Source organism: Phoxinus phoxinus (genome assembly GCF_949152265.1).
Source record: "Phoxinus phoxinus genome assembly, chromosome: 21".
NCBI classification, from domain to species: domain Eukaryota; kingdom Metazoa; phylum Chordata; class Actinopteri; order Cypriniformes; family Leuciscidae; genus Phoxinus; species Phoxinus phoxinus.
Genome location: NC_136896.1, coordinates 8,066,891 through 8,089,201, shown reverse-complemented (window position 1 = coordinate 8,089,201; position 22,311 = coordinate 8,066,891). Strand labels below are relative to the sequence as shown.

Below are 22,311 nucleotides of genomic sequence, written 5' to 3'. Positions count from 1 at the left end.
AGTACAAAACGGAGACGCTCACGGTAAGGTTTCCTATTCTTGATTCTTACGGCATATACTGTGTGACAATAGCAATGTGTCAACATGTAGAGATTTGGATTAAGATTTATGCCATGGTACATATACATTGCCAACGTTACTGAGTGTTATTTACTTTACATGTGATAACTGTGCTAACAAAGAAAAATGCAAAACAATAAAGAGTGGGACAAGTCAACAGAAGGAATCAGAAGAACTATCTTTATAATATGTATTGTCTTCTGTTATACACTACCATGCAAAAGTTTGCAAAAGTCGGTAAGATAAAAAAAAAGAAAAAAAGAAATGAATACTTTTGTTCCTCAAGGATGCATAAATTGGTCAAAAGTGACAGTAAAACATTGATAATTTTACAAAAAACTCATATTTCAAATAAATGGTGTACTTCTGAACTTTCTATTCATCAGAGAATCCTAAAAAAAGTATCATAGTTTCCATAAAAATATTACTATTATTGATAATATTGAAAATAAATGTTTTTGAACACCAAATCTAGAACTTTTGACTGGTATAGCATTTTTGCACTAATTATTCATCATCATATAATTTGGTTTCGGTGTCCATCAATTTCCAAATACTAAGAGAAAATAATCATAATGAAAAAACATTTCATAAATATTTATCTTCAATGACTACACTATACAATACCACATTTATTATATAAATCAGGGGCCCATACAATGAAAATATTATGTACACATAAGGAAAACTATTTGACTCTGAACATCAATGATTATTTTAATGCCTTTAATTTACAATGTAAGCATCATAAGAGAGCAAAATTTGGAACTACACTCGTACTGTATGAGCATAACGTCACTCCATCCACCAATGTGTTCTTGATATAAACTATTTTGTGGTTGGGTTTTCAGCAAAAATAACTACATTGTTTTATATATTTTTGTGATAAAAGATTTTTCATATCGCCATCCCCTGAGGTGAACTGACCAGGCCTGACACTGTGACCACCAAACCCATCTAACAGTGTAACACACATTCACTCCATTTTCACAACAAGCCACAATCATATCATCTCCTCCCTTTTATTTGACATACATTTTAATGGAATGAATATCTCTCTGGGGCAGTCACTCGCTCCATGTCCTGCTAAATACATCTGAGGGTGTGAGACGGTGATGCAATTGATGGACAATTTAAAACGCCCCACACACACACAAGCAAACAAACAAGCACATACACTCTGGGACAAGGCAGTTGTTTCTAAGCAAAGCCCATCTCTCTGCAATGCGTCAGGGAGGGCCTGACATAATCAATAACAGCACCCGTAGTTGAAATCGCACCCAATCAGAAATTAAACGGGCAGTTGGACCACAGTAAGTGTTGCAGAGACCTTGCGACATCTGTTGTAATCAAATAATGCTGGAATAAATAAGCAATGAGCTGGAATTTTATTTTATTTTATATTTTTTTTAAAGATAATATTTATTTCATTTTTTATAAAATAATTAGAAACATTTAAAAATGTATTTTTTTATTAAGATTAAATTAAGATTATATTTTTTTTAATAAAATACTTTTTTTTAAATATATAAAACTGAATAAAATAAAATGCCAACTCATTGATTAATTGTTTGAGCATTACTTGATTAGATTATATATTTTTTATGTCTCCAAGCTTTAATAAATCTTATTTCTACCTCTTGGCTCATTATTGCCACTGGTTTAAACATTTCTTGCACAGCTCTGCCTCTTGAATTTTATTCCAAGTGATTTCACAAATGTTGACAGGAAACGGTGTTAACGGTATCCTTCTGGGAAATTCCAGTGATTTTCTGAAAGGATGTAGAGGCCTTGTGATGTGCGGTCTAATATTAAACAAGCCTCACTAGACTGATTTATGAAACGGACTTAATGAATTCACATAGACTGGGCTAATTAGAAACAACCAAAAATATGATTTAAAAGTAAGACATGGCTCCAAAAAAATCTATGTAAATTTGACTGAAATGTGGCCAAAGGAAATGTGCAAGGCAAAAAGAGTTTTTACACTCTTAGTGAATGCCCCCTTTTTTAAAGACTTGATGGTGCATTCAAAGACCAATCAGATGAAGGGTTTTTTCGAGCGGCTGGACTGAACTACAGTGACAGAGTGTGGCTGCATTGGACGACAACTGTACTTACATCATAAGCTCCAGCCTTGATCTGCTGGTATAACTTGTGTTGATCTTCATCCCAAAATGGAGGGTAGCCCACTAGTAGAATGTACAAGATTACACCTGTGAAAGAAAGACAGAAAAGGGAAACAAGAGAGAAATAATCAGTTACCTCATACTGTTAAATATTTTGTTCTGATTGGCTGACAGACATTCCAAGGTCTTTTCAGCATGGTTATGAAGTTGTTCCACTGATTGCATCACATGGTCTGTCAGAAAACTCCATTCTGATTGGCTGGAAGGTGCGCGTTCAAGTCATGTAATGCACAGGTAGTTCAGTTTCATTGAAGCGCACACGCACAAATGGAGAGAGATTAGAGATTGTGCTACCCACACAGAAACATTCAGGAGCACAGGAACTTGTTGTCAAGGCTGCCCCGGGACTTTTAGGAATAAATTAGCTTCGCTACTGAATCGCTACATTATATTACTCCGCAAAGAGGTGGTGATGTTGCAGTTTTTAAAGTAATTAAACTCACAGCATCATTGTAAGTAGAGAGACACAGCACAGATGCAGGTAATTCACATGCACCTCTCTCTCTCTCTCTCTCTCTCTCTCTCTCTCTCTCTCTCTCTCTCTCTCTCTCTCTCTCTCAATAATTAATTAAAATAAATATTATAATTCAATCATAAATAAATCTTACTACTTTATCTCAGTGTCTGATTTAAAACATGCAGCATGCTATATCTATATAATTTGTTGCTATATCAACAAAATGAACTGTATTTTTAACCCTTCCAGTAAAACTGTGTGGTTCAAACATTTAACTTGTTAGTGTTGGTGTTAACTTGTTATAATCCAGGGCTAGACGTGCATTACACAATTTGAATGCACAGCGAGTTAACTTCCTACTGGATTGTTGCGAAATACAATTCATATGACAAAGCAATACCATATTTACATCCAAATGGTAGTTGTTTTACATGGTGGAACTCAACACTGTTGACTAGTACCTAATCATTTATGTAAAAAAAAAAAAAAGTGTAGTTTGTTGGCTGCATGCGTTACCTGCAGCCTGAACCTGACGAACGTCCCAGCGTTCACTCATTATTTGCTTCATTAAAGCATGTATTGCAAAAGATTGTGTTGACAGACAGGTCCACAGAGCATCTGCACTATATTTTCTGCTGAGTTCAGCATGCGACGCGCATCAAAAATAGGCTCGGAACTGAAATTCAACTTGCGGTGCTATGCAGCATGACCTACTCGTGCAGTGTGAATACTGCAACCTGTTAATATAATGGGAAGCAGTTCAAGCAGACTGAATATGCAAGAGGTCTAATGATTAAGGACCCTGTTGAAGACTCACCACAGGCCCAGATGTCCACAGGTTTGCCGTAGGGATCCTTCCTCAACACCTCTGGAGACAGGTAGCCAGGTGTGCCAGCAAAACCTGAGACAAAACAGCAAACAAGTTGAAAAGTGACTATTCTTCACTATGAGTATAAGATAAAGTGGATGCAAACTGAAGACTCCTGTAGGCGATGTAGCTCAGCCAATTAATATTCACTGAAATGCTAATAATTCCAAGCATGTGTGTGTGGATAGTTAGATGGATTTTTCCATACGGCAGAACCATTCAGAGCCAAAATGGTGACGTGCTGAGATAGCTTCATCCCTCCAGCACTGGCAAGGCTGAAAAAGGCTGGAAATAGGTAGGTTTTTAAACAGCTGCCCACTGTGGTAAAATAATTCTGCGCTGTCCAATCATATAGCTTGTATATAACAAATATTCCACTCACAGGGCTTTTCTCTTCACAAAGCAAAGCATGCTTAAGTCAAAACAAGATGATTACATATTTAACACTAAAGAAAGCTGTACTGATACTTGATTGGCACTAAAGCAGAATGGCGGCAGAATTACCCAGCCGCCAGTAGGGGGCCACAAGTCCTGAGAGAAGCATGCATGGTGATTTAATCCAGGAAAGGCAGCTGTTGAGGGACATTTTCAGAGCTAAAGGATCTTTCACACACCGACAGGAATGATGTGTGAAAGCGAAACATGAAATGGGCAAAGATTGGCATTTAGTACGGCCAGAAAATAAGCCTTTACGGCCATTACAATCCACTTCAGACTGCAGGTAATGGAGCGGGAAATGTCGGAACATCCTTTTAAGATAAACTGAATGAATTTTATGAGAGAATCATCACAGTTGCGTAGGGAAAATGTCTGAAAAGTCCTCACAAATACAGTAAATCCTGTAAAAATGTAATACACTAGCAGTTAAAAAAAGAAGGTATAAAAAGTATTAATAAATGGGCAAAACAATAGGCCTATTTTAATTAGTGAATGCTAGGGCAAACATTACTATTACTGTTGCCTATCAATCACCCAAAAAGGTTTTTGGGTAAAAATATATTTTAAATCTAAAAATCCCCAAAAGTTGTAGAGAAAAGATTTGGATAGGTGTAGTAAATCTTGACATCCTCACAAATATAAGTTTGCGTGAGGTGCAGAATTCGAGCTGAAGTCAGAGTTATTTACCAAACCAGGCCTGCTGATCTCCCTGCACCTCGATGGCCAGCCCAAAATCTGCCAGTTTCACTGCCGCTCCTTTCATCTTACTGGCCAACAGCAAGTTCTCGGGCTGAGGAGGAAAGCAGATAGTGCTTTTAACACACTGAACAGTCACAAACATTTCAAATCGACTTCAAATAGGGGTTAAAAAGATTCTTTGGGATTGACCGTGCCCAGCGTGTGGCGCAAAGACAGTTTACTGGCGTTGAGATGTTCACACTGACAGCAATTTGCAGCATCAAAGCAACCAGACGTCACTTATACTGTATATACACACAAATATATTTATACATGCATGCATATGCATACATACACACACACACACACACACACAGACATGTATATAATAAATAAAAATATTACAAAAAAAAAAAATATATATATATACACGCACATATTAATGTAAATAAAAACTTGCGATTGATTGATTTGACAGCACATATACAAACACAAACACACACACAAACACAAACACACACACATATGTACGTATATGCACATATTATATAAACAAAACCCTTTATGTTAGATATGATTGATCACGATTAATCCATTTGACAGCACTAATTATAATTTAAAATCACTATTTTCTATTACTGTAGTCTTCAGTGTCACATGACCCTTCAGAAATCATTCTAATATGCTGATTTGCTGCTCAAGAAACATTCCTTATCAATTCTTTGATGAATAGAAATTTATAAATGTATTTGAAATATAATTATTAATCTCTACTGTCACTTTTGAAGTTTAATACACTTTTGATCAGTTGAATATGTCCTTGCTGAATACACAAAGTATTTCTTACCTTAAAAAAAAAAAAAATGATACTGACCCCAAACTTTAGAGTGGTAGTTCCTATATTTTTAAACAATACAGATATGAGAATAGTACAAGAATGATGTTGCATTTCAAATTAAAAAGAATAATCGGTTTAATTTATTGTAATAAAGTAATGATTTAAAAAAATGATATCTTAAAAATAAGGTACATTTTCATTATTAAATTTAACAGTGGCATTAGGACATCCAGCAGTAGGAAAACATACAAGAGCAACAATACAGCCACTTTACAACCTTCAACACTGTCAGTGTGAACCGCCATTAAAGAGAAGAGCATCCCAGCAGATGTGCAGATGAACAGGTGGTTTCACTATACCAGCCAAACCAGATCCGTTCTCTCCACAGGTAATTGAGTTTATACACAGCTTACAGGGTAAGCACATCTGAATAGTTTTCTCTTTACTACCACAGTTACGCTGAGCAAATATTAGGGTGAATTTCCTGTGGTTTTGTCAGTGCACCAAATTTGATAATCAAACACAAACATGCATCAATATCCAGGAGCTTCAAGTACACATCTGAGAGAAAAGGCCCAGAAAGATATATTAGGCAGAATGGAAGCCTTCCACACTAAAATATAGGCTGGAAAAGTCGATTTCCTCTCCAGTTCTCGAATATACAACTCAATAGGCTTGATTTATTAGCTACCGCACATATATCTTCTCAATGCGCAGAGTTCACACTCTAGTTCTACATTCAAGCACAGAATTTAAATGCATCTGTTATGAGGATGCAGGGAAATTTATGCCCATAGGTGTGAATCTCTCACTCTCCCTCATTAAATGCGCAGACTACAAATGAGGGATGGTGAGACTCGAGGTGACCCCTCCCACATCCCTCCGTCTCTCCGGCAATACCAGCAACAGTTGTCGTATCACGTTCTTCGCTATGGCAACCAGCCTGGGCACATCTCTGCTGCTCATCATTGGGCTCACATACACATGGGGGAGGGCAGTGTATGTGACTAATGCACAATAGGAGGACGTGATAAAACTCGGCGTGTCTGTTTGCATTATCAAAGACACTGGCACTGTCAAGACAACATATACACACACACACACACACACACACACACACTCATTTCATGCATTCGCACCCACTGCAGCGGAGACACAACGTGTGTGTGATGTTTATGCATGCACTTGATTCATATGGTAATATAATGAATTGTTTAACTAGTGCTGTTAAAGAAGAGAATATCATTTCAAACAAAGATAATCCTTTGTACAAAAAGTCTAAGTATGTATTTGAGCATTTGAACTGTAGAGAAAACACCAGAACTACAGATACGCAGGTCAGTTGGCTAAAGTCATTGCTTAAAATGAGGGGAATGATAAACAAGAGCAGGAATACTGTTGTATGTGTATATCTGTGTGTTTGTGTGGGGCAAAGCCCTGAGAGACGGCCCGTTTGCCATGTGTGGGGTTGTCGTGGCGATTGGCGCTCGCTCACCTTAAGGTCTCTGTGCACGATGTCATGCTGGTGAATATGATTGACACTCTCCAGGATCTGATTGATGCACTGGCTGAAAAACAGAATAATAAATCAATCAGTGGCAGAGAAAGATCATAAGGATAAGTGAGGGGTGAGATAAGGCTAAATATTGATTTGAACTTTCTATTTACTCCATTACAAACCTTTAATAAAATCAGCTTCCTTATATTTACATTCCTATCCATTCATTTTCCTTCTAAAAGGTAGTTTTCCACAAGGTTTTTTCTTTTACTTTTTTTGTTGTTGTTTTGAGAACTTGACAAATTAATTGAAGTCCATAACTTCAATCTAATAATTAAAATAAACCCTTGAAATTGATTACAGTGAAGTTAATCAACAGCCTGTGCTCGACAATTCAATTAAGCAATTCAATTAAACATGACTGGATGATTGACACTACATATGCACGTACTACTGCTACTTTAGCAGAATGAGCCAAGTCACGGGTCAAGTGTAATGTGACTGAGGCATATAAGATGAGCAGGGGATTTTGGGATAGCTGAGGTGAGCGTTACTCTGGGAAAAGCACCTCACTCTCAGACAGGTACACACACATCATCTCATCCCTCTTAAAGATGTAATCCTATAACAATGTTATAGAGGCCTAACCAGGACAGATGAACCAGAATGTGTGTGTGTGTGTGTGTGTGTGTGTGTGTGTGTGTGTGTGTGTGTGTGTGTGTGTGTGTGTGTGTGTGTGTGTTTTGCTTTGGTGTCACGCTGCTATAAATACTTAGTATTCATTTGAAATTATGGATGCCTTTTTTTAGATCCTTATCGAGTTTGTTCTGAGGAAGTGGAATAGATGATGGTTAGGTCATGACTGTGTACAATTAACTTCTCTTCATAGGTCACTTGTAGTATTTTAGCAAAACAGATGGATAGCTTTATAATATAATATAATATAATATATGATATGATATGATATAATGAACCTGGACCACAAAATCAGTCTTATGTGTCAATTTATTTATTTATTGAGATTTATACATCATCTGAAATATTTAAATAAGCTTTCCATTGATGTATGGTTTGTTAGGATAGGACAATATTTGGCCGAGATACAACTATTTGAAAATCGGGAATCTGAGGGAGCAAAAAAATTAAAAATATTGAGAAAAATCTCCTTTAAAGTTGTCCATTTATGTTCATGATTGTGCTGCATTCACTCACAAAAATAAAATGTATATATTTACGGTAGGACCTTTACCAAATATCTTCATGGAAAATTATCTTTACTTAATAGCCTAATGATTTTTGGCATGAAAGAAAAATCGATAATTTTGACCCATACAGGGTTTTGTTGACTATATTGCCACAAATATACCTGTGCGACTTATGACTGGTTTTGTGGTCCAGGGTCACATATAATATAATATAATATAATATAATATAATATAATATAATATAATATAATATAATACAAAACGGATAGTTCCAGTCCTTGATGATGATTGGTTGAACCGGGTTCAAAACTGTAGTAAATTTCTCTACAAACAATACGGTCTACTACGCTGTCATACAAATTACTGGCAAACTTTCCACTTCTGAAGAACTACATTGCTTGGCGGAGGAAGACTATTTTTATCAATAGAATAACATTTTTGTGTCTGTGTGTTTATTTTATAAAACCTTGCCAGGTATGAGGAATAACCGTTTAATAAAAGCAATAAGCCCGTAAAGCAATAAGCTCCACTTCGCATTGAGCCTAACAACGCCCCTTTAGCTGTAAATTCACCTGTAAACCATGGCTTATTGCTTTAATATAATATAGATATTCACCATTTGTAAATATTAAATAGCATAATATATTATATTATATTACTCAAAAGTGCAGACTTATACCTAACTAGTCCTAACTAGGCGACAAGTTTCCAGTAACAAGAAACAGGGAAGACAGATTTGATCACTTGTCACTTTATCATGCTTGGTTATGACATGCCACAAGGAATAAGGGAATAAGAAAAGTGGATTACACGAGATAAGAAAGCAGATTGAAAAAGACTGTTGAGTATATTAATGTTAAAATAGCACACAGAAGCTATTTGGCCAAATTTGGTTATTTTAAGCCCCGCATTCCATTTTCAGGACAGCACAAATCCCACTGGACACAAAAGACCTGTCTCTCTCGCTCTCGCTCTCGCACACACACACACTTTTTTATTCTGTCTTTTCCTACGTAATATCAAAGCTTAGATGCTAAACTGGCATCATGCAACTCTAGTAAAGCAAATTTACCATGCAGTCCCGTATGAGCGCATTAAAACACAGCTAACTGCTGGAGGGTGTTTGCGTTGGATGCCTGGGGCTTTAACTTGGAATCAAGAGTTCCTCAGAGACTTACACACTCGCTGCTGGTTCCTGAAGACACTCTTCAAACCGTGTAATTTCTGTGCCACTCTGGGAAACCTGTTTAGACCGAATCTTGGTGTTTGCAGTTCAGTGCTGCTTTTGTTAGTGTTGCAGAAATGATGCACTCAAAAGGAGGGGCCAACTGAGGGCAAAAGGATGCGTTTTTGTGCGGCACCTGTTGATTGCCAGTTCTGCAACTCCACCATCATTAAAGGCTCTCAGTTTTTCTGCACAAAAGGGATCGTCCACTTTGTGCTTTTGAATCAGATGTGAGTGTGTGTGTGTGCGTGTGTGTGTGTGTGTGTGTGTGTGTGTGTGTGTGTGTGTGTGTGTGTGAGACCTGCTCACTGCAGGCTGCAGCACAGTAACCACAGCAACAGTAAATTGGAGAGCCCACCTTGCGTCAGCTTCACTGTAATACTCTCTGGCGACGATGTCCTCAAACAACTCCCCCCCAGTCACACTGCGGAAATAGAGAGGGGGAAAAAACCCAGTGAAACAAGGGATGAGAGAGAGTGGAGAGTGTGCTGGGTTTTGGGCTGATTTGGTCAGCAGCAGGAGGCAGAACCGACATTTTATACTTCCGTCAACATGATCGCAAATGTATGTGATGCTGCAATAAAACTCGCATGGCCCAATTATACTTTTCATATAGGTATATTATTGGATGCAAGGCCGCAATAAGCAATTTTACCATGGTAACCGTAGGCTTTGACAAAATACAAGTGACAGTGCAAGACGATGGTGGCTATTACAAAGTTTCAGGAGTTTTATTGTAGTTACAATTACTGTATTAACCTATGGTATTTGATCCAAAACTGGTAAATCTGAGAACTGTTTGAATTTCAGTTATGCAAAATGCAACATTTGGTAGAAAATTAGATAAAGAAATGTCAGAAGAAAAAAAAAAAACACTTTAGATTTTTTTTATAAAAATGAGTAAAAACAACAACAATTAGAATAGTAATAACAATTACAACAAATCAAATAAAAATAACAATAGTAATACATATTTTTTTATTAATTGACATATTGAAATATTAAAATATTTTGCATTGCAATACAACTAATTAAATATATAAAAAAAGAAAATAAATGTTATAAAATATTGAATTCTTATAGAGATTATACATAAGAATTGTTTTAAATGTTCTATTAAAATAATCCCAAAAATATATATAATAATAAGCAGCACTGTGTTCAACATTGATATTAACAAATGTTTCTTCAGCTGCAAATCAGCATATTAGAATGATTTCTGAAGAATCATTTGAAAATATATAAAAATAGAAAACAGTAATAATATTTCATAATAATATAAAATGAATTTTTTTTAAAAAAATCTTACCGACCCCAAACTTTTGACCAGTATTTGATATTTATTGAGAGTATTATGAAACAAAATTTTTCTTATATCACCAACTCGCAATGGTTACCATGGTAAATTGTGAGGGTGGCGTGCAGTTGAAGTGCACGAGACATGTAACAGGAACATTAGTAACTCAGCATTTGTTCCAGATAAATTGAGTTCCACAATGACACCTGGGAAAATCAAAGTGCACTGGACTCTGGGTAAAACCAGAACAACAATCTTGACAGTACTAAATCGTATTTTTAGGGCCACCCAGAAATGTCTGCCCATCAATTCTGCTGGCAGATCCCATCAAATTGAAGGATATATTTTTGACACCCGGGAAGATGCATACGAGGTTGTTCTTGTCGAACATATTTCAGTTGCATTTATCTGCCTGCAGCAATGGGGTTTCAGACATGATTCATGGGAACAAAATGTCTTGGGTTTGATAACTTGTCCATCCTTCTTCAAAGAGCAGGAAGCCTCTTACAACCATTGAGTGTTACAAACTTACCTGAAGACAGAAGCCATGTTATTTTTTGTATTATTTATTTACTATTACAGTATTTGGTCATATTTTTAATGAAATTTCAATTAAATGAGGATTTTACTATCATGTCTCAAGTTACAATACAATACTGTGTGTGTGTGTGTGTGTGTGTGTGTGTGTGTGTGTGTGTGTGTGTGTGTGTGTGTGTGTGTGTGTGTGTGTGTGTGTGTGTGTGTGTGTGTGTGTGTGTGTGTGTGTGTGTGTGTGTTACTCACAGGTCAAAAACCAGGTAATGGAAGCCTTCTTCTGAAATACTTTCATGGAGCCGAACTACAGTTGAAAAGACACAACAAGAGAATCAGCATTAAACAATGTCAGACACAGAGATAATGCATTATGAAAGCAAATGTTTTTAATGAGAGGGAAATCTTGAGCATTCCTCGCTCCATCACACAGCGTTCATACAAACATCTGATGAGAACAACATACAGCATACGTCCAATTACACGCTATTATAGTGACACTTACAATTATGAGCTACGTTTATAGACTTAAGATAACCATAATGAGCACATGGCGAAATGAAATAACACAAAAAGAATCCATCGAAAAGAGAGATAGTATATGGATGACAAGCTCACTTATGAACACAAGCAGTGCGTCACGTAGACAGTGACACACACCGAGTGTATGGGGGGGGGGGGGGAGAGAGAGAGAGAGAGAGAGAGAGAGAGAGAGAGAGAGAGAGAGAGAGAGAGAGAGAGAGAGAGAGAGAGAGAGAGAGAGAGAGAGAGAGAGAGAGAGAGAGAGAGAGAGAGAGAGAGAGAGAGAGAGAGAGAGAGAAGAGTTGAGTAAACACTGCCCAGAATAGCAGGACCCATATGAGAGTGCTAAGAAAAAGAGCGACATTGCAACTAGAGGAGGAAGAGGAAGAGACGGAGGGTAAATAACAGAGAGATCGAGGCAAATCTGATGTTGGAATATACATATATTAGATAAATTACTTCTACATTATTAGAGTAATGCAGTGAGTCAATAGTCCTCAGAGTGATTGTTTGACAAGCAAGGCCCTCGCCTGTTGACACTGGAACTGCAAACATGAGCTGCTATCATGCCAATAATTACAGATGCTCAAGTTTAATAAAGTCCTAAACATTCAGTCAGAGGTTAAATACCATGTAAATTGACATCTGCACACATTTAACTTGTGTAAAATAGGTGTACCAATATTCCGCATGAAAAAATGTATGGCAGGACTGGGAGCCACTGAAGTTTGATTAGATGGAAACCATAGACTGTAAAAAAAGATGGACGACGCCCCTTCACTCTCTTCCACTGGTGAAAAGTGAAGCCGCCAAAGTCCTAATATGGCGCTGATATCTTGCGCAGATTTGGGACCTGCTTCTGCGCAGTAGTGAGCAGGAAGTAAAGCAAGCATCGAGGAAGTAAAGCCACCATCAAGGTCCCGCCCTCACTCCCATAGAAACGGTTAATACAAAATGTACTGTGTGAAATAAACAGTTATGGACATGTAGAAATTAAAGTTGAAGCACCAATCTCCTCCCAAAAAATTCCGTTGTTGCCTTGGTGACTACTTTGTTTAGAGAAGCTGTCAATCACAGCTGTCAATCATGACGCCACATTTCCGTTTTCATAGCATCAAATAACTAAAGACCAAACTTATTTAAAAAAACAAACACTTAAAACTTTAATCAGCGTGATAAAAACGACCTAAAATTAAGTAATTTGATTGTTTCCATCACGTCCAGTAGAGTTCTTGGGGAGGTGGGGTTCATGACCTATACTGGGACCAGCCACCGGGTGGCGATCGAGACACTTTGGCTTCACTTTTCAGCACTTGTGCGGCACGCTTGATGGAAACATGTCAACCAATAGCATGATTCTGGAGGTGGGGCTATCTGTTGGTTCAACGAATTGTAGGGAAGTGTTTGAAAAGACAGGAAACCAGTTCGGGAATAATCTATTTTGTTTGGTGCCGAAATTACATACTTCACCTTTATTCACATAATTTTTGTACATTTCTATAATAATAATCATCATTATTATTATTATTATTATTAGAAACGTTTAATTTATGCAAATTAAATGACAAACTCAAAAAAATAATGAATATTTTAATAATAAAAATAATTATTTTTTTATTATTATTATTTAATATTACAAAATTGTCTTTAATGATGCTGGAGAACATTCTACAAAAAAAATGTTTTATACTTGCTGAGTGAGCGAGGGAAAGAGAAAGAGATGCACATTAGTGTGTGCCAACTGTGCCAGTAGCGATGAGCACTCAGTCCTCTCTTCTCTTTAACCTTTCAGACTGTCTCTCTCTCTCTCCATCTCTCTTCCTTCATTGGCTCTATTGTTCAGCACTTATGTGCAGCCCAAGCAGAAAACATGACAAGCTGTCCACTTGAGGAGCGACAACAGGAGGGAAAGTAAAGGAGAGAGAAACAGATACAGGTGATGGAGCAGGAAAAAGGAGATGGCATCGCCTGAGGCGGGGAACAGAGACGAGAATACAAAAACACATTGGATGGAAAAATGGCGAGAGTGGAAAAAAGATGGAGGAGTGAGAAACCGAGAATGGAGGAGAAAGACACTGGACGGAGTGTGAATCCGAGGTCAATGTGGGACTACTTTAAAAGGTGTGCAAGATGCCAGACAGTAGAACTACATATCAGTAAAATACAGAACTGAAATGAGCGTTATATAACCATAAAACCATATACACACTATATGCTAGAGCTGTCAAAATGAATGTGTTAGCATTTGTTTATTTCCCGCCATCCTTTAGCTAACTTTACACTATGTGATCAGGCTCTTATTTGTGCAAATGCTTTAAAATTATTCAAGCGTGACAAGACACAAAAGAGAACTCAGTACCTCCCATCTGTGTGACACATACACGACTCATGCGCAAAATGCCCAGTTTGTAGAGTGGCCTTGTAAGCACAGTCTTGAATTACTTAAAGTCTTAATTGAACGTAAAGAGTGCGTGTTATATCCGCGTCATGGGCAGGTCTTAAAGTGAAGCCTTGGTGAGCATAAGAGACTTCTTTCAAAAACATAAATCTTGCTGACCCCAAACTTTTGAATGGGACTGTAAATTTTGTCAAATGCACCCAAACTTTTAAATTGTGGTGTACAAGTTGTGTCGCAGTGAGCGTGTGTGTGTATACAGTGTACATTTATCAACATTCATGAATGTGCATGTACCCAAATGAGCCCGAAGGCTAGTTTTCTTTGGTACCAAATAGATAAGACGGGATTCTAGTTGGATGTTTCTGTAATACGGCCCCGGGGGTATAAATACGTAACACGGTACGAGTAATTATTAAAGTAATATAACAGAATGTATCACAATGTAGTTATTATTGTAAAAAATGTAATAAAGAAAAATGGTTTATATGTTAATAACCATGATCCAAGTATAATTCCGTTGAGACCATTTCATAATTTTTTTTATCTTATTATTTGATCCCTGATGAACACAAACAAAAAGATAAATCACAATAAACAAACCTCTAATGCATCTTTTGTGGTATAAACAGCACAGTACACATCATAAACTGTCATAGTGCCTCAACCAGGTGTCTTTCTTCATCTTCTTCGTGGTTTTCTTCCACTCTCTCGCCTCTTCTATTGCCGTTCTCCTGAACTCATTGGCAATAATGATGGTATTTGGACTGAACTGCTGCCCACCAGCATCTCCCACCTTAGCACAGTTATTTATAGAGCTCCACTCCTCTTCTATCCCTCTCCATCTCTCTCCGCTGCTCTCTCCATCCCTCTGCCTTCACCTCTTTCTTCGTCGTCATCGCCCCATCTCGATGGCTCTGCTCTCGATAGCTTGGTTGTTTTCTCCTTATTCTATCGATCAGTCTCCCAATTTCTGTCTCCACTCCTCCCTCTAATTCCCTCTGTGCCTTAATTTTCATTCTCCTTTGTTTGTGTTCTACTAAATTCTGCCATTTATTAGTTACATTTTCCCCCTCACAATCCTTATTTTGTTCTATTGTTCATACGTTCCTTTAGACAATGACTTTTGGAAGAGGCTGTTTCACAGGACACAGTATTTTTGGAGCAAACATTTTTTTTCACCAGCGCACACACACACACTCTTGTACATCCATCTTATCTTTATTAGGATATTCATTGACAATGCAATCTTTAGCAGTTTACCCTAACCTTACCCATCACAACTAAGTGCCTAACTCGAACCCTTACCCTAAACCTACCCTTAACCTAATTATAACCTTATCCCTAAAACCAAGTCTTGACCCACAAACAGGCCTTTAAAGGGGTCTCAGAAAGTGAGGACCGGCCAAAATGTCCTCACTTCAATGGGCTAAAACTCAAACTGGTCCTCACAAAGATAGTTGTACAAGTACACACACACACCACACACACGTTTTAGAGTAAATTTACAGTCCCATTCAAAAGTTTGGGTTCGGCAAGATTTTTTAATGTACAGTACAAAACTGTAATATTGTGAAATATTGTTGAAGTTTAAAATAACTGTTTTCTATTTTAATATATTTTCAAATGTAATTTATTCCTATTATGGCAAAGTGTTAATATAGGTGTTAAACTGTCACTTTTATTCACTTTAATGTGTCCTGTAAGAATTAATTTAATTCAAAAAGAAATGTACTGAACCAAAACTTTTGAACAATAGTGTGTGTTTTGTAACTTTTTATATAAAAACTTAAAGGCTTCAATATTAGGTATGTAGACATATATACATTGTGAGAAATATTTCTTTACAAAACTATTTTTAAAGGATGAGATAGACTAGAAAAGTTGAGTGCGCGTGAAGCACAGAGCTGGAATCTAGACAGAGGGGTTGTGAACTTGAAGCTCAAATATAGTTTAGATTTATTTATTTTTTATTAAATTTTTGGACCCATACTTCAAATTCTCTCATTTAATAATACCGATAAAGGATTCGGTCTCTCTAAACCCCTGGTTTCCAATAGCCTACTCTGCTCTGATTGGTCAGATGACCCAGTCTGCTGTGATTGGTCCAACCGCTTAAAACGCTTGTTGGAAATTTAACGGCCATTACCATATCTGAATTTCAGCTCTAGAGGCTTCCTCAGAGCTTGATAAAGTGATATGAACAGTACCAATGGCGTCGGTTTTGGCGTATTCATTTGAGAATTAATTAATTTGAGAATTGAGATTAATTTGAAACTTTTACATATACAAACATCCATATTATACCCTACATGAAAGGTAATACCTGAAAGCATAATGGGGCACTTTAAAAAAAATACAAAGTCATAATACAGATCAATCTCACCGATATTGGGGTGTTTGAGTAGACGACAGATTCGGGCCTCACGCTCCAGTTTCTGATGATCTGCAGAGGACAAAGAGGGGGAGAAAAGCAGGTTAGATATTTGAGGTGGCTGATGGCTTGTTCTCACAACTATAAAATGAAAAGAACACTTCAGCTGGGGTGAGAGCAGCTCTGTCCTCTCCTCTAAGATGAGAGCACATTTTCACACAGGTGTCATAAATGTGACCAGCAGGACTGGGGAGGTAGGCAGGGATAAACAATTCACAGAATCAGTGAGACAATCTGCTCATTCAGTAACTGAACTTTACGACATTATTTGAACTACTGGTACAAAAATAATAATAATAATAACAAATATGCAGAAATAGTAATAATACTGATATATAATCGGATCGGCATAACCAATAATATACCAATATATATGTGTGTGTGTGACTTTGCTCCTGTCATGATAAGATACTGTAAACTGTGTTTGTTGGAGTGGGGGTGAGGTTCAAGCTAATCTAGGGCTTATTACTGAAACATGTAATATGCTTGTGTGAGCTTGAAGGATGAATGTTACGTAAAATTAAACAAACAAGCCCGAGGGCTCATTTCCTCACACTTGCAACACACACATCACAAGCGTGGGGAGTCTAAATAGCAGCTCAATGTCTTGACGGGTTTATTCATCTTCTCAATGTAAAAATCACCCACTATGCACTGCTGGAGGCCTATGAAATTGGATGAGATTCATATTTTAGAAAATAATAGGCTTAAAAGTAAAAAAAAAAAAAAAAAAAAATGTTTTGAAAGATTATATTCATACAGCAGGCTATGCAAGCTTTCATATTTTGCTTGTTAGCCATTGCAGATCAAATATAAAATATTTAAATAATATCCTTAAACAGGCATTTTAAAGAAGATCAATTTGCTTTTATTAAATGTATAAATTGCCACACTAGCAAGCAGTTTTCTTCTTCTTATTTTTTGCATAAATATAACATTTTGTTAAGTTAAAACTAAAGAAACATTTTTTTGGACAAAGGCTTAAGAAAACTACACTTCAAAACATTTTCTCTAGTGTACACAAATCTGCTGTAAACTGAATGATCTTGTCTTTTAACCAGACAACAAGACAAAAATAAGATGGCAATCATAATCATTTAATTATCAAGCAAATATCAGGGCCATCTCAAAGGTCTCAGCCTCACGAGTCATGCCCTTAAGTGAACTTGAAATGATTGCTGTGCAGTCGCCATGCACAGTACAACACACCATCACATCCAAACCTGCCACTTCTGAACTTTGTCCCTAGAATCACTGTCATTAAGCACTCAGACGTGGAGTGACAACTGTACGGAGTACGAGGCCAGTAGATGAACATTACAAAATTCATATGCATGTTTGTGCAACCGGCATGGACAGCGTATTCTTCATGGAGTAAAACTGTCAGCTTTCATTCACCCAGCTCTCTGCGATAAACACATCAACTTGAGTCAGCCTGCAAATATTAACACTGTCTTATGGCGCTTTTCCACTGCACAGTACCAGCTCGCCTTGGCTCGCCTCACCTCGACTCGACTCGCCTCTGTTTGGTTTTCCACTGTGTAAAAGTTGTACCAGTACCTGCTTCCAGGTACTTTTTTTCGTATCACCTCCGGCGAGGTTCTAAGCGAGCCGAGGCGAGCTGAGGCGATACTAAAACGTGACGTGACACACGGGAGACTGCTGATTGGTCAGCGAGAATCGTCACTATTCACTGCGCCATCATTGCACGCGCCAGACGGAGTATCCTGAATAACCCTGGCATTTTTAAATAGTTTTGCCAGAGATTGCGTGATATACCCATTACTAATATTATGTAAAACAGCATACACTCGATTTCCTCCATTGTCCTGTGTGTGTGGGTAGCGGGTGTGTGTCGCGTCGCTATGACGACCACCAGGTACTATTGTGGAAGTACTATGCAATGGAAAACGGAGCGAAACGCGAGCCGAGCCGAGCTGAGCTGAGACGAGCTGAGTCGAGTCGAGCTGGTACTGGTAATGGAAAAGCGCCATAAGTTGACATGCTTAAGCAAGACATTGTGAGAAACAGAGTCTAGCGGACCTCCTAGCAGGCTCTGGGCCAAAACCTAGTGGGTTGCTTACGTAGGAGGCGTTTTAAGGTGTGAAGACTCCAAAATGTAGGCAGCATAAAATACACCTTATTTTGGTCAATGCTAGGGAGAATTGCGCGTATTATTCACAGAGAGGTCAATTGCAAGATGCACAAATTAGTTAAAAACGACAAGCTCATTTAAGAAAATAAATAAACAAATCAAAGATGGCGGACAAAGAAAGAAAAAAAATTCATTCAATACAAAAAAGTAGGAATAAAAATGTCAATCTCACCAAAAAACAAAAACATTTACCCATTATTTGTGTGTATTTTTATTAGTGTGTTCATTTCTGCAACAAATATTTTCTGTTTAATTCATTAAAAAAATATTTAAGTAATTAACGCAGCCTCCGTTTTCCCCTCCCTGAAGTAGCTATGCTAATGTCTCCCCACATCCTTTGGCTAGTGTTATAGTATATGATCATGCTATCTAGGTTCCGACCAAGACTTTATATATACAAAGACTGTGCACTCATATTACTCATGAATGGGAGAAAGTTCAAGGAATAAGTCCTGCCTTCTAAATTAAGGAGCCAATCACAGATTGGTAAAGGCATTGTGTCACTCAGAGCTGTTTTTCAACCAGTCCATGTTTTGAGCAGTGTTACCAACTTAACGACTTTGTCGCTAGATTTAGCTACTATTTTTGGACAAACCTCAGTAACTTTCTAAACGTCGCCAGTACTGTCCTGCTAGCGTACTGTCCTACTGTCTACTCTGTTCAGTGAATGGCTGAGAGAAGCAGCAGCAGCACATCCCCTGACCGCACTTTTGAGACGTCCGCTTAGGACTGCATATGCGCATTGGCTGGTCTAGCCTGAAGAATACACTTCTTTAACGCTATTTGAGCATAAGATACATTTATGGGACAGTTCATGTCAGATTTTGTTACAGATATGAAATGTTACTTGAATAAATTCAGCAGGCAGTTTTTGAGATTTCAGAATTTCCCCAATAAAGTAGATAGGACGTGGTCTTGGATGCTCAAAATAGCAACGTAGCCGTTATAAATATGGCCAACAGAGGGAACAGACTTTCCTTGAAAGAGAGAGCAACCGACCGAGGATGGTCCGCATGTAGGCCTTTCCTATGATCAGCCCCGCTCACCTCCGTGTGTTTCTCTTTGAGAGGCTGATGGATGCAAGACATACAGGTGTAAGTGTGAAAATAAGTGTAAATACTTGTGATATTGACGTTGTATCGAAAGGATCAATCCACACATAAAAATATGGATACCAAATGCTAGAACTAGTCATTTTCTTACAGTGAAAATGAATGTGCAAAATAAACTTAGTTGGGGGGGGGGGTAAATGAACTGGCAGCTCTCATTCAAACTGAGAAAATTGATATCGACAAAACATGCATCGGACAGAAACATGTAAAAGATGTGAAATTTATTATAATGATTTTTTTTATGTGAAGATTGTTGAAGTTCACTTAAATTTAAAGTTTCAATATTTTAGTTTATTAAACGTTTAAAATGATGGCTTTTAATTATACTGTAATGCTGAATGGCTTAAATTTTTCTCATTCTATTCCCAGAAATTGAGAAGAAAACATTACTTTTAGTATGCCATTAATTTTTATTTTTTATAATATAGCATCTTTATGCTGTTTCTACATTAATTTTGAGACTCAATGTGAAAATGACAAAATAAATTATTTTTTAACCCAATTTTGTATGCTTATTGGCATATCACATTGTTAATTTAAGAGAATGCTAACATTGAAGTTTATTGAAATGTATTGCTGAACATGTTGCTGCCTATGCTGTAGGCACTAGGCAAGGTTTTTGAAACAGAGCTATAGAATGACTATGATTCTGTCCAATTGTTACTTTTTATAAAATGGCACTTTTGAAAGGACATAACACCCCATCCAATCAACTTAACAAGCACATCAACTGGAAGATAAGTGCCATTTTTGATTCGGTTGTTGGTTTGATTGGATGTGTTATTACACACACACAACCATTAAAATTTTCCACATATTGTGCTGTCTGTGGTCCATAACTCCTGTTTTTTTATCTTTTTCTCTGCTCTATTATGTATTGTTGATAATCTTTCTCTGAACTAGATTATGTGTTAGACTTTCACACACAACCACGCACACACACACATACACACGTACAGCAGACATGCTCCAAGCTAACAGGATTACATCCTCTCCATCTTGCCCTGTGACCCAGTAGAAGATTAACCCTTAGCATGCTGCTGGCACAAATACGGTTTTCCTCTACACCCCTTTCCCTGCTGGCCAACACTGACCACACACACTCCAACCGCAGAAGCAGGAGAGTGCCAAGATGGCACCAAATCCCTGTTACTAGATCAGCACAGAGGCACAATGAAAATGTGACTATGAACTGGCAACTGAAGCAAATAGAAAACTAGAAACATTTATATGAGGAAAAGAGGGCAATATAGCTAAAAATATAGAAAAATGGAAAACATACATATTTTGTTATATTTTTATACACACACATACATACGCATATATATATAAACACATTGATGCTCCTCCTCATTCTAGTTCTCCATGTCTTGTTTATATTAAAAAGGGAGCTTTAAACTCTAGATCCTCCTTCATGATATTTATACGTTTACGTTCATGGTAGTCGGTTTCATAACTAAACATATACAAGATACTAGAGCTGCACAATCCTGGATAATTTGTGAAATAGTTTCAAATAAAGATAATTAGATTCTCCATGATTCTGAACAGACAAAATTACATGTAACTTACTAGAGCTTCTGATAAAATAATAATTTTTGCTGTCAATTTAAAAATGTTTAATTCATTTGAAAGAATTATTTAAAAAAATCAGTCACTCATACTTGTTTCAAACAATACTTGTTTTATTAATGGATGAATCAGCGTTTTGAACAAATCTCTTAAATGAATGATTCAATGACAAATACATATTTTTAACAGTCACTTGTCAGCACTTAGTTGCGTAACACAGTGTCTACACCAGATGCGAAAGTTGTTGCATTGCGTTGTCACGCCGCAACATCTTGAGGCTGTCTACATTTCACAAACGCTCATCACATCGAAAAATCAAACGGCATCACTTTACTTTCGAAAAAGCCTTTACTTTTCAACCCCTCTCCTCAAACCAACGAGCTCTATTCTGTCACATTTTGCCCAAGATTCTCTCATTGTGTAAAGTAAAATGAGTTGCGAATTCCTGTAGCTCATACATGGTCATGGTGCCAGCAACACCAAGGCCATAGGGTTTGATTCTCAAGAAATGCATGAACTGATAAACTATACCTTTGGATAAAAGTGTCTGCAAAATGTGTAAATGTAAAAACTGATTTCACACCGATTAAAAGGTCTGACTCAAAACATTCAATGACAAATATTTTTGGAAGATATTCTACTGTTAAGTTTCAGTTCCAAAAGTAACTAGAGAGGAAACTCCCTTCTATATTACAGAGAGACACAGCAGCGTGGTGCTATCAAAACTACTTCAGTTTCACTACGGAAGATAACACACTCTCATGCTGCAGTAATTGTATTACAGACACACACAGCCCTCTAATCTGATGCATAATTAAACGCAGGGTAGAGATAGGA

General features: G+C 37.3%; 1 protein-coding gene across 29 annotated transcripts in view; it reads right to left on the bottom strand.

Annotated features, from left to right (window-relative positions):
* camk2g1 (calcium/calmodulin-dependent protein kinase (CaM kinase) II gamma 1) overlaps nt 1-22,311 on the bottom strand; it is a 72,375-nt gene that overhangs the window by 18,933 nt on the left and 31,131 nt on the right. For all 29 annotated transcript variants that reach the window (XM_079594735.1, XM_079594743.1, XM_079594736.1 and 26 more), the window contains exons 3-9: nt 16,588-16,647; nt 11,537-11,591; nt 9,815-9,880; nt 7,024-7,096; nt 4,700-4,802; nt 3,524-3,607; nt 2,182-2,276 (exon numbers count right to left, since the gene is read on the bottom strand). In XM_079594735.1, coding sequence (XP_079450861.1) covers nt 2,182-2,276; nt 3,524-3,607; nt 4,700-4,802; nt 7,024-7,096; nt 9,815-9,880; nt 11,537-11,591; nt 16,588-16,647 — 536 coding nt within the window. The remainder of the gene's footprint in view (nt 1-2,181; nt 2,277-3,523; nt 3,608-4,699; nt 4,803-7,023; nt 7,097-9,814; nt 9,881-11,536; nt 11,592-16,587; nt 16,648-22,311) is intronic.